This window comes from Heloderma suspectum, chromosome 7 (assembly GCF_057233095.1).
Source record: "Heloderma suspectum isolate Gila_16-S chromosome 7, 16-S_ref, whole genome shotgun sequence".
Classification (NCBI taxonomy): Eukaryota; Metazoa; Chordata; class Lepidosauria; order Squamata; family Helodermatidae; genus Heloderma; species Heloderma suspectum.
In genome coordinates this window covers 17,055,955-17,069,789 of record NC_139464.1, presented here as the reverse complement: position 1 = coordinate 17,069,789, position 13,835 = coordinate 17,055,955, and the positions used below count along the sequence as shown (strand labels likewise).

Genomic DNA, 13,835 nt, shown 5'->3' with positions numbered 1-13,835 from the left:
TTAACTTTTCTTGGAATGGCGGCGGCGGCAGCCGGTCGAAAGACCGGCTGCCGCCCCTGCCCGTGCCCCTGTCGAAGCCCTGCCGAACCGCCGCTGCGACCCCCCACCAGGAGCGACATTCGGGAAAGGTAAGTCCCATCCCGGGGGGGGGGACAGGGGGCGGGGGGGGAGAATTTCTCCCCGAAACTACTTCGGGGGGCCGAATACGTCGGCACTCGGCCCCCCGAAGTTTCGGCGAGAAATTTTCTGACACCCCTAGTTGTAGCACAGGTTCTTTCTTTTTTCTGAAGGGTTTTTGGTTTATTGCACTGCTTCTGTAGGTGGCAACAGCATCAACTGTGTTGAGGCTTCCACTTTTCTGAGGCAGAATTTTGAATTTCTTTTGCTGGCATTTTTGAGCTCACCTAATCACTGCGAGGTGGCCGAGGGTGCTATGTGTGTTTTCTCTCCGTTACACATCTTTCCACTGCTCTGCAGCCTCCCAGGCCACCTGCACTTTCTGAACTGAAAAAGCCCCATGGAAGGAACTGCCTCATGACGTCTTCCTCATGATGGCTCTAATTGAAGTGCGGGAAGCCGAGGAGGCTACAGGCTGCCACAGAGATTATTGTACAATGACAGACAGGATACTCATGCACACTCCTTGGCCATGTCATAAGTAAGGGAAGCACAAGAACCCGAAACCCAACTGATGAGAATTTTTTCAAAATTTCTCCTCCTTTGAATTTCTTTTCGAAAGCAATTTCTTTTCTATCAAATTGAATGAGAATGGTAAAAAAAAAATCTGGGAGAAATTTCAGCACAGCACTAGTATCCATGTTCTAATACCATCTGCCTAGTGGAGACTACGGGGCATCCACCTGGTGCCTACTTTTTTACTGTTTCGGCCCCAGGCGGAGACTTTTTATTCTGTCAGACTCTTAATCCTCTGTATTTTCTACATATTTTTCTCTTTATATTTTCATGGGGTTGGGGTTCTGATGCCTGTTTTTGCCTCCATTGCTTTTAATTGATTGCTGCTTTTAACTGTTTTTTGTGGGCTGTTTGTTTTTCACGTGAATTTGAGATTTTATTTTCATTTTCAGTGTACATTGTTCTGAGAGCTTTTGCCCATGGGGCGACAAATATATTTTAGAAGTAAATAAACAAATACAATATCCTGTTCAAGGAAAAGGTCAGTCAGTGAGCTTCATAGTGGAATGACAGTTTGAATGTGGATCTCCCCAGTCTTAAACTGGCGCTCTAACCACTGCACCAGACTGGCCCTCATAATGCTCTTTGCTTCTGTTGCAGTATGGAAGAGAAGACAGCGAGTGGACAGTCGTGGTGTCATGAGCATGAAAGGCAGGGAAGGTTTGGACCTTCGGGCAACACTACAAGGCAGACCGAAGTAGCACCTGAACAGTTTTGCCGTAGCTCTGCGTAGAATAGTCTCTGTGTTATCACTTTGTTCCTGAGCTGGGGAGTGTGATTGTCTTCACATGCCGGGGAGTGTGAACACAATCATGTTGATTTTCTACTGTGATTTTGCTCTAGAATTAGAAACCTGTCTTCTGGTAGAGGTGCTAGATGTAAGCAATAGACACTTTCCTAACGGATTCCTTGGTGTCCCTTGTGTCCTTGGTACAGTTGACAGGTGTGTTAAAAAGTTCTTCAACTGCTCTTCAGTGCAAGCCAAGTACCCTTTATTTTTAACCACAGACCAGGGTGTTACATGCAACACAATTGCCAAGTGATTCAGAGAAACCTTTTGCTATCTCTGAGTCTTCCTTTCATTTCCAACTTTGGAAGATAACACTTTACTTATCTTAAGATATTTATTTCTCCTGCTTTCTCTGATCATTTTTGTGGGACATTTCTCCTAGATCTCTTTATTATGTTTCCTACTTATGCTTTGATCACTGAGGCCACATCACATAGCCTTTCTAAAGGATTGGAGTCTCCTGTGGTACGTGGGGACACCATGCCGTGGGTGGATTCAGATTCCTGTTTTTTTCTCACTGCTAAATGGTTTCCACCATTGCCACATTGTAGAGTAGTTTGTGGAAGTAGGTTGTCTGAGGGGAGGGGGGTTCCATTAAACAATGGCTTTGCCATCCCTCACATTTTGAGCAAGGTCGATTTTGGAGGAGTGGCCAGATGTCTGGTGATTACATGGTCCATCACATTTTTAAACCCCTTTAGATGATCCATTTCTATGTAGCTTTTACATAGCTGGCTTCTCGAGGCATTGGCTGTGGAGGCTCATCATTCATTGCATCTCCATCACACAATCTAGTTCCACTTGCCACCTATTTCACTGCAGAAGTCTATTGAAGAGCTATCCAGTCGGCTTGGATACTGCCTTCGTCTACTGCCAGAACCAATAAGGTGCTACCTGCATTCTAAGATATGGAAGAACATCTAAACCAGGTGTGGACAGACATCAGGCTTGCAGGATCATCTTTGATTTTCTTTAGTAGAACCCCAAGGTCCACCAACCAGAGCTGGTTGCAAAGTAATGGCAGGGGAGAGCAAAATGGTGGCTCAGGGGGCAAAACCAATTACCTTCTGCTTCCCTTGAGTCATACAGTGTGCTGACCTGCATATACGTTGTGAGTTACTACAAATCAGGGATTCTAATTTAGAATTAAAAAGCCATTTAATTGTTGCCATTGTTAAAACAATTGAGTCAGAAATGCTTGTCCATCTCCTGCAAAGGGATCCAGGGATCTACTAGTAGATCCCTATCTACCTTCTGCCCACCCTGATCTGGATCATGTTGCCCACATCCCAGATGTTTAATTGGCCTTTAGAGATCTATTAAATGTATACTGCAGAGGGCTAGAGGGGATGTGATATTATTTACACCCCATTGTTCTTGCACTGTCTCTTCCCTTTCTTTAATGCCTTTCTCCTTTCCCCCAAATCTCTCCAGTTTTGCCCATTTTCCTGACTCTGCAACTAATTGCTTTGGTTGCTCTTATCCTTCATCCTGTGTGAGTTTTGCCATCTATTAAATAAGATTTTTAGCTCTTGGTTTGCCCCTTTTTGAAATAGCTTTAAGGCATCTCTTGCCAAAGAGGTTACTTACTACAGTATTCAGCACTCTCAAATTCCACCGGCCAGATATTTATTGAGTTAACATTATTGTAGCCTCATGGGGCAACAAGTGGATTATGCTGGTAAGATAGCCAATGAAATAGTGTAGAGAACTCTTCTCTGTTTTGCTATTGCACTAATGCAGAACTTTGGGAACTAATAAGTATTTTATTAGGGAGGGTGAAATTTGGGGAATTGTTTTTAACTCTTATCACTTTTCTAACAGAGCCTACCTCTAAGTGATGATTTGCTAAATACCGAGGAATACGCTCAGCATCTCTCCTGTCAACCTCCATTCCTTCAGGCTTTGTAGCCACGTAGAATTTTCAGAGAAAGCACATGGCACAGTGTTTCTCAGACTTTACTACTTCAGAATGTGGGGTGGGGTAGGGATGAGATTACATGTTTAAATTCCACCATATGTCTGCACTTACTTAAATAAGGAAAGTTCGAGAAACTTGTAGCACTGTCTTCTTCCTGAGATGCTAGCTTTACATGTGCAAGAGCTTTTGGATGCCTGGGGGCATTCAGCCAGACACATAATCTCCTACCTGAATCCTGAAGTGATACACTCCCAACTGGACTGTACCAAGTACTTTTTTCTGTACCAAGTACATTTTGATCAGCTCATAAATGTATCCATTGGATTAGATTGCTCAGCTGTTAGTTATAAGTCCAGGATCCCGCTGGCAGCTATTCCCATAGTTGCAGTGGGACTTCCCTCACACACCCCTTGCATCTCAACTGTGAAAATCCTGTCAACAGTGTCAGCAATGATATCACTTCACACATTATTGTTTTTTACACAAATGCAAACCTGGATAGGCCCAAATCTCTTCATAGGGAGAACCAGCCATACTGTGGCATCTTGCTCTAGGTTGCTCAGCAAGGGACTTCTAGACAGATTTCAGTTCCATAAGTTTTTATGTCACTTTATTGAAGACTAGTTGAAGCTGATAGTGCCAAGCAGTGTTCTGTTTAGAATACGCACGTTAAGCACAAACCGTTGTGCCACTTATGGTAGAAGTAGCACCGTGTATTTCTTCTTCTTGCCACTTCTTGTACGTTGTGCTACAGTCATTGTTCAGTTTTATTCCAAGTATTGCTAGCCAGTGGTATGTGGGGTTCCCATCTCCCCTCTCATTAGACTAGTGGCCACGGTATTAAATGAGAGGCACCATGATTTTGACATCGAATAGAGGGGTTACTTGAATGAGGCCACTATCATAACTGAAGAGAGAGAGAGCATGTCCACATTAAAAAATTCACCTCGCTAAGACCAAAACTATATATTCGATATATTTGGCAAAGACAGGATGTGAGAACCCCGGTTCTACTGCAGAATGGCAGGCGGGGAGGCGATTTACAGTGGATCAGAAGAGGGTGGAGGCATGTGCTTTGCTCAGTCGTTACTTTCCCCCTGCAACTTCTTTCCCCTGGCTACTTTTTTCTCAGTCAGTGCTCCCACACACTTATTTGCTCCCTCAAGGGGAGAAATCAGTTGTGTGTGTGTGAGGGGGGGATTGCAGGGGGAAGTGACAGACAGGGGAATAATTGGGCAAGAGAGGGACTTACTGGTTCTTCATTATGTCACCTCCCCTGCCGCTTTGCAGGGGGGAATTGGCAGCTCAGGCTCTCAGCCCCCCACGGGTGCCACTAAATGTGTAGTTCCAGCCTAGGATATGTTCTCTCAAGCAAATCTGTCACACTTATGAAATTCTCCGCCTGTGACAGAGTTGGAAGGAAATAGTTTTTACCTGAGGTGTGTGGTGGTGGTCTAGATGTGCAAACCTCTGATTTGCCACTGCTGAAGACTCCTTAATACATGTTCTTGAACAACTTATCCCAAGTGAGCTCCTGCTCAGTGGTTTGCAAGTATTTTGAATACCTCCTCCCCAGGTTTGAGTCCATGAGCCTCATGAGAGGGCGTAAATGAAATACAGAGATTCCTAGGAAGACTGTCTTGTCTTCCTGCAAAGTATTTATCATTGTTGGTGCCACTCGTGAGGTGGGCGTACTTTTCCACTAGGCCCCGCTTCCCAGCCCACAGAAAAGGAGAATTCTGTTCTGTAGGAGAGATGGCAGTGTTAAATAGCTTGAGGGGAAAGGGACGTTAGTTCCTGAGTGGGGATGATAAAGGCTCGCTCTTAGTCCGAGAGGCAGCGCTTTTGCCACGCTGGAATGAAGTTGTGTTAAGAAGAGCCCATCCCAGGTTCTCAGGGAACAAGAGCCATTGGTTTCGCCACACTTCTGTGGAACTTGGTGGAACCTCTGAGGTTCACACGGTGTTCATTAAATCGGATTGCCTTTGTATCCTGCTCTCCACTGAGGATGACTGAAGGAATACTGTTGAATGGTTATTGTATATATGTTGTAATATGAAGGGTCAAAGTAGTTGATGTAGAATGACTGACACATTAAGCGGAGATGTCTGATATCAGTGTGGGCCACTGAGTTGCTTCAGATTGTGTTGTTCTTGTGTGAGCTGGGAAAGTTTGGAGTACCATTGAGGAGATTTACCAAGAAGGATGAATTGATTCTTGGTAGCAAGGCAAAGCTACCTCAAGTGCACTCCTGTTACTCCAGATACTTGATGAGGATTCAGCTTACGAATTGGAATGCAGGGCCACTTTGCAGGTGTGGCTTTCTCTTCCTTCCCCATGCCTCTGGGTCTCGTATGAAGGGGGAAGATCCACTGAGTTTTGCTCAGCATCTGGAAGCTTGGGGAGAGGAAGCATGAGGCCCTGACATTTTCTTTCTCTGTGGAACATACAAGGAGGCCCTTATGCGTAGACGGTGTAAGGAAAGGGTGGACAATGTGTGGCCCTGCAGAAGTTTTGCCCTATAACTCCCATGACCCCTCACCATTGGCTGTGCTGGCTTGGGCTGATGGGAGTTGTAGGCCAAAACAGCTGAAGGGCTACAAGTTGCCCACCTCTGGTGTAAGGAGTAGCCAACTCTTCTTATTAGGGATATGTTGGAATGAATTAGCTTGGTCCACTGTAAGAGGTGGCTGGTATAAGCAGAAACTCTCATTGCTGGCCTTTTGCAGCACTCCTCTTAGGCTTCCTGTTGTTGAACCAGTTCCACAGTGCTTGAGAATACTAGATAGTCTCCAATGGTACTGCTACACAGAGTAGACCCATTGAAGTTAATGGGCTTAGTTTACATAGGGCTGTCGTTGAATACTGCCCCATGTCATCTAACACACAACAAAGCACAAATGGAGTAATCTCATTATGCATCCTAGAATTGCTCCTCCCGAAATAACATCTTTAAAAAAAAATCTGTTAAAAACATGTGGAATAATTTGAACAATTATCCTGCCACTCTGTAGATCTAAATAGGGATGGGGGAGAAATTCATTTCATTCACATTTTGAAGTGAACTGACCTAATTTGCACTTCCCAAAACAATACATAAACTGATATTTGAAGTTTCCCAAATATTGCAGTGCACTTCTCCAGTTTAAAAATGCATACAAAAATGAATATATTAGGGGGAAGGTGCACAAAAATATGTATATTAGTGAAGATATCATACAAAAATACATTGTATTAGGGGAAATTGCATACAAGAATGTGTATATTAGGAGAACTGCACATACGAATGTGTATGAATATATATGCAGACTTACAAAAGATCTGCAAACTGATGCAAACATACGAGACAAAAGTAACATAAGTTGGAAAAATGAAAAATGGAGTGAAATCAGAATGGACAGATTTGTCCATTCCTGTAAGCAGATTCTCCCTGTTCTGTTCTTTAATGGTTTCAGAATTTTGGTCTGCCCCTATACTCCATGCTTCCTTAGTTCCAGCATCACTGGAGAATTTCTAAAATTTAATTCTGGAATCGGAGCATGTGCACTTTGCAGCAACATTAATTTAAGCTGCATCTTTTTCTCCTTCTGTGTTACCAGTGCATCCTTGCATTTCTTTAGGAAATGCCCGGGTGCACTGGTAATGCAGAAGGGGAATCCATGATAAAGAAATGTTGTAACTCTAATGTAGTTTTTCATTGGGGAGAAGCTTTGTAGGTTGCATATAACCTCTTCAGATGTCATGAGCAACCTGTATCCATCACAAGAAGTGGTCCTTATACACACTAGAAACATATTTTGCTCAGTATAAAAAGCTGCAACTCTCATAGTATGTAGCCAAGATAACAGCATTGTTCTAAACAGCTACTTGTCTATTTTACTGAACATAGTTAGCACATTGGTTGTGATCCTCAGGCGTGCACCTACAAGATCTGTGCATGCACCCCAGAACTCTCATCTGTTCCCTCTTCAGCCTTTTTTCACCAAACTTCCAAGCTGCTTTTAAACACAAGCAGTTTACAGGTCCATGTGGGGAAGCAAGGTCCAGAAGAGTTGTGTGCATGCATGGATTCCTTACCTCTTTGCTCTGGGGCCATAGAGTTTAACCTGAGTGCACTGTTGTGTCTTTGCAATGTGATACAGGAGTGTTTCATGCCCTGGAATTGTCTGTGTAAATTTGTACAACCCGTTTGAGGTGTGCTTGTTTTTCAGACTGTGATTGCTTACTGTCCTGGTTTTTCAATGGTCTTTTCTTAAATGTAAAGGAGGTTATCAGATCACACTCAAACCAGCAGAGTATTTTGATATTGCGTGACAATCCTATGAAAAAAATAAATAAAAACTGTACCTTCTCTTGTCTAATTTCTCTCTGTTTGCACAACAGCACAAATGTTTCCACAAGCAAGAAAAAAGGAAATCCACGAGTAACAATAAAGTCCACCAGATGGGCCACACTTAAGCAGCATGAGTCACAAGATGTCCTCAGTAGTCAAGTATAGAAGTACTGGAAGGGTTAATATGTGAAAGTCCATTGACCTTCAATATATACCAAACTCTTTGTCGGGGATAATAATTCATCCATCACACTTGCATCCTGCCTTTCCTTGGTCAGGTACATGGTTCTCTCCTTCATTTTATTCTTGCAACAACCCTGTGTGGCAAGGCTGGACTGGGATCGAGTGACTAGCCGAAGGTGAGCTTCACGGATGAGTGGGGATTCAAACCCAAGACTCCCCGGTCCTACTTTGACACTCTAAAGGGCAATTTTATGCATGTTTAAACAGAAAAAGTCCTACAATTTATGCTGACTGAGGGTTGCTGGGTGTTGTAGTACTTCTTTCTGTCTAAACATGCCTTGGATTGTGCCCTAAACCAGACTTTCCCCAACCTGGTGCCCTCTAGGTGTGTGGGACTACAACTCCCATCATCTCCAGTCAGTGTGACTATTGAAGGGCATCATCTTTAGGGTAACTGGTTGGGGAAGGCTGCTCTAAGCACTACACCATACTGTCTTTCCTAATGGAAGAGTGTGTTGACTTAAAGGCACCAACCAAACAGGAACAGCAATGGAAATGACTTTTTTATCAAGCAGCAGAATAGCTTCATCAGCCCATTTTCTTTTTTTAAACTCAGTCCCCAAATGGATGTTGTTTCAAGGTCTTTGTTTCCCATTCTGTGAATGACAGCCCAGCCCTATGGATGGATGTATATTCTATGGTTTTCAATAATAAGAGGATTTAGGAAAGCAGCCATAGCCATTTGCATTGCTCTACCTGTTGGGAAGATAACTTATGTAGCCATTTGCATTGCTCTACCTGTTGGGAAGATACCTTTATATCTACCTCGGTTTCCATTATTATATGCCTACAAGTGGAGGCCCTGTGAAGAGGGGTTCGGAAGTGTGAAGAGAGAGGACAGAAAGAGGAGATTTCTGTCCTCTCTGTTTTGATCCTGGTGGGTGAGGGGACCCTTGGAAAGTCAACACAAGTTCCAGCAGAAGTGTTTCTTTGTCATGGCAGGACAAAGAGAAAGGCCTCTCCCGAAGAACCTAAACCCTGGGCAGGCTCATATGGGAGAATGCTGTCTTTGAAATAGCCTGGTCCCAGGTCGTTTGGGGTTTTATAGACCATAACTACCACTTTGATTTGGACCTGAAAACAGACTCATAGCCACCGAGGCTGTTGCAACAAGGGACTCCCATGTTCCTTATAACTGGCCCTGGTCAGTAGTGTGGTTGCAGTATTCTATGGATGGAGTGTGACTATGGGGGTGTCATGATGTGCCCCCTGCACTTCCAACATTTACCACAACACCATTGCTGGAGAGCTCTCAAGATGTGACAATGGGTTTCCCTAGCGTGCTGCTGACTGCTTGGGTTCAATGAGTTGTGTGTGCTTCAGCTCATGTCAAAATACTGCTGTCCCCTGTTCCCTTAGCCCCAGTGTATACTCTTCTTTTATGTATTTCATTTCTATACTGCCCAACAGCCGAAGCTCTCTGGGCAGTTCACAAAAATTAAAACCACAGAGCGCAGCATAAAACAATATAAAATACGAAAGCTTAAAACCACAATGTAACAGTACAACCAGAATAAAACCTAGCAGCAATGCAGAGATTTCAAATGCAGATTTAAAACACCAGAGCTAGAAGATTAGGAAGCTAAAATGCTGTATACACAACTCTAATCCAGCTTTTGTGGTGAGGTGGGGGAAGGGATTGCTCTGACCCTCTGAAGGAAGTGGATATGAAGACTGTCATACTAGCCTGGGGTCATCCCATGAAGCTGATTGGTGGGAAATTCAGAACAGATAAAAGGAAGGACTTCCCACAGCACATAGTTAAACTGTGGAATTTGCTAACACAAGATTTAGTTATGGCCACCAATCTGAATGGCTTAAAAAGGTGATCAGACAAATTCATAGACGAGAAGGCTATCAGTGGCTACTAGTCCTGATGACCATATGCTACCTGCACTATCAGAGGCAGTGTCCCTATGTACACCATTTGCTGAAAACCACAACCGGGAGGGTGCTGTTGCACTCATGCCCTACTTGTGGGTTTCCCATAGACAGCCGGTTTGCTACTGTGTGAACAGAATGCTGGACTAGCTGGAGCCTTGGTCCGATTTTCGGATATTTGGCAAAGGTAGAGGATCGCTTCCACTGGCAGAGGTGGTCTCCGTGCTCTGTAGGCCATTTCCACATCACTGCAGGTGGCAGGAAGATATACAGATGTTGAGCACACGAATCTGCCTTATGTTAAATCAGACCATTGAGCCCAGTGTGATCCCTTCTTTCTGATAACAGCTTTCCAGGTCTTAAGCACAGGTCTTTCCCAGCCTTGCTACCTGCTGTACTTTTAACTGGGATTGAACCTGGGACCTTCTGAATGCAACCCATGTACTGAGCTATGGTCCTTTTCCAGTGAAACCTGCTGGAGAGCTCTGTATAGCTTAAAATATGTGGAGTTTTTCAGATACCAATTCTTGTAATAAATCGATTTCTATATAAATGACAATAACACAGTTTGAGATATTAGGTTCTATTGTTCCCTCGCCCTTTCCTGCTTAAGCAGAAACTGCACAATTCCCCACGCTAATAATGGATTGTAAAAGAACATCTGTGCATCTTTTCTTCCCCTGTGCACTATTTGTTTAATTGTGGTGGATTAACATAGCAAGGGGATGGTACATCATAACTAGGCAATTATCCATTCCTCATCGCTTAGTTATGGTCGTGCTAATTGGTCGTTTAACACGTAAGATAGGCTAACATTAGGAACGTTTGGGGCTGTTCAAAGAAGAAATCAACAAATTAATATTGTTGTGTGATATTTGCATAATTGGCTGCAATTATTTAATGTTTAATTGGGTTGATCAAATGCGATTCAGCCCTCTCACGAGCGTGTATGCATGTGCATGTGTACGATTTGCAAGCGGTGGGACTCTAGACGATAATGATCAATTCCTCTGTGTGTGTGTGTGTATCTTTTCTCCTGGCTTCATTCTTTGTTATTTTTAGTGATGCGCTTCCACGGAGGTTTATTTCCAACAGCTCAGTAGGAAATAACTTCTTAAGATAATGCCTGAGGGCAGCTGTGGGCTTGCAGATTTCTCAGGGATCTGAAAAGTCACAATAGGAATGGTGGCTTGGACTGTAAGCTAGTCACCTTTCCTGGCAAATCTGTCATTCACATTGGCCCTGTTCAGATGTAACATAAGAAGCTGCTTTTCACCAAGAGAGGCCATTGGTCCATTTAGCTTAGTATTGCCTACAGATTGGCAGCAGCTGTTCAGGGTTTCAGGCAGGCGTTTTCCCAGCCCTACCTGGAAATGCCAGGGATTGAACCTGGGACCTTTTGCATGCAACTCATGTGCTCTGTTGCTGAGCTACTACAGCCCTGCAAACTGGTTGAGTGCTACATGCATCATGCTCATACAGTCCTTCTCCCCTCCCCTCTATGTGGCTGGGGGGAAGAGATCAGAAACATTCACTTCTACTTTTAAACTAGACAGAGTTCCTCGTTATGTACCACTATGGATTGATTTAAATCAAGACAATTTGAATGATTTAAATTAGTGCTGTGCCAAAAAATTCTCCCCCTTTTTACCCAACCATTCTCATTCAATTTGATAGAAAAGAAATTGCTTTCGAAAAGAAATTCAAAGGAGGAGAAATTTTGGGGAAATTCTCATGGGTTGGGTTTGGGGTTCTTGTGCTTCCCTTACTTATGAGGTGGCTGAGAGGTGTGTGTGAGTGTCCTGTCTGTCATTGTACAATAATCTCTGTGGCAGCCCATAGCCTCCACAGCTTCCCGCACTTCAGTTAGAGCCATCATGAGGAAGACGTCATGAGGCAGTTCCTCCCATGGGGCTTTTTCAGTTCAGAAAGTGCAGGTGGCCTGGGAGGCTGCAGAGCAGTGGAAAGATGTGTAACAGAGAGAGAAAACACACACAACACCCTCGGCCACCTCTCAGTGCTTAGGTAAACTCAAAAATACCACCAGAAGAAATTCAAAATTCTGCCTCAGAAAAATGGAAGCCTCAACACAGTTGATGATGTTGCCACCTACAGAAGCAGAGCAGTAAACCATAAACCCTGAGGACAAAAGAAAGAATCTGTGCTACAACGCCTGCCAACAGGGAGCCCTATCTGTGAGAAATGGTTGGAGGGTTTCTCCCCCTCTAGGAGAAATTCGGTGAAATTGTCCTCCCAAATTCTCTGCTCACAAATAGGCTGGAGAATTTTGAGAGGCCCTTTGCACACAGCTCTAATTTAAATCAGCAAGAAAAAAAGGTCAGTTTAAATCATTGATTTAAATCAAGTTTCCCACTGAAACATTTTGGATATTTCCTGAACAATGGTGCAGATCTGACCACAAAGCCATGTTAATTTACAACTAAGTAGAGTATTAGTTACACTATTTCATTCTTATAAGCAGGCTTTGCATCTCTTTGTATCACTGTATATAGTTTGCATGCTTTCCTTTTTTACCTATAGAGGGAACGTGTTTAAAATATTCCCATGTAGGATCTTTGTTATGACCAGCACCTATGGCAGTTTGAGGTTAACAGCATAATCCTATACATGTTTCCTCAGAATTAAGTTCCACTGAGATTTTACGTTAGAGAGAAATGTAGTATCTTATAACATTTAAGAAATAGATACCTTTAAAATCCTTTTTTAATTTTTAATTTTTTAAAGCATCAGTTTTTATCCACTCTGTTATGTACACACACAGGGGGATTCTGGTTAATTTAACCTATGGTTAGTAAACAAGCGAGAATCATAAACCATGATTTCATCCTGGCTTGTTTGAACTAACTACAGTTTCCTTGGAGATCAGACATAATGAGGAACTTTGGTTAGTTTTTAAAGCGAAGGTGGAGGCTTCCAGTCTTCCAACTGCAACAGAGTAGGAGAGGGGAGCCTAAAAGCCTGAACATCATGCTATCATGTGCACATAATGCTAAACCATAGTTCAATGTTATATCCCCAAAGACTGATTTTTAGTTAGGTTATCTGCCTGACACATGGCTAGACATTGTTCATTTGTTGTTTGGGTAGCTTGTCTACTGCTGGGAAGCCAGATGGCTTTATGGGTAGCAGCTTCTATTGAACACTACCCATATGGTTTGGACCAAGAGTATTTATGTGCCAGGGAAAGGCCCAACTGTGTGGTTTTCCTGGCAAGGGTACTGTCAACTCAGACCCATGTGGGCTGCTTCTTTGCTTCAGTCAGTTCAGTTAGTATAGCTGCACTGGAATGTAGAATGAATTAGATTTTGATTCACCATTCCTCACCTTTCTGGAAAGACCTTCAGCATTTTTTTCTACTTTTGCTAATAGTCACGCTTCCCTGGGCAGGACATTCCAATGGGAGGAAGCCAGAACTGAGAAAGCCCTGTTCCTTATCCCTTCATAGCTGACTTCAGATGGCAAAAGGAACCTAGTGCCCAGTCACCGCTGAAGATCTCAAATTCAAGGGAGTTCAATGCAGACTGATGTATGTGCTAGCATAATAACTGCCATTGGGTTGTCTATGCCACCATAGCCCTGGCTTATTTACATTTTTTTTAAAAAAAGATTCACACAATTGCAAGTGACATGTTGTAATATTCACCACACTAAACCAGGGATGGGCAGCTTGTGGCCCTCCATATGTTTTGGCCTATGCCTCACATGAACCCCTACCCTTGGCTATGCTGGCTAGGGCTGATGGGAGTTGTGGCCCTCCTGATGTTTTGGCCTACAGGTTGCCTACCCCTGCACTAAACCATGGTTAAGCATGACTTGCACAAGCTGCAGCGAGCCTCTCAGGCTTGTATGCTCCCCTGTCTTGACAGTGGTCAGTTGCAAAGCAAGCTAACTTCACATCATAGCTTCTGACCAGAATTTGTGTTAAACCATGTTCCCTGGTTCAGATGAAATGT

The 13,835-nt window shown here is 43.5% G+C and overlaps 1 protein-coding gene across 3 annotated transcripts in view; it reads left to right on the top strand.

Annotated features, from left to right (window-relative positions):
* BCAT1 (branched chain amino acid transaminase 1) overlaps positions 1-13,501 on the top strand; it is a 109,767-nt gene extending 96,266 nt beyond the window's left edge. For 2 of the 3 annotated variants that reach the window (XM_084809167.1, XM_084809166.1), the window contains one exon: positions 1,294-7,755. In XM_084809167.1, coding sequence (XP_084665293.1) covers positions 1,294-1,335 — 42 coding nt within the window. In that variant the 3' untranslated portion in view covers positions 1,336-7,755. Of the gene's footprint in view, positions 1-1,293; positions 7,756-13,251 lie in introns of those variants that run through there. The other variant, XM_084809165.1, reaches the window with a different exon arrangement.
* Positions 13,502-13,835: the final 334 nt, after the last annotated feature.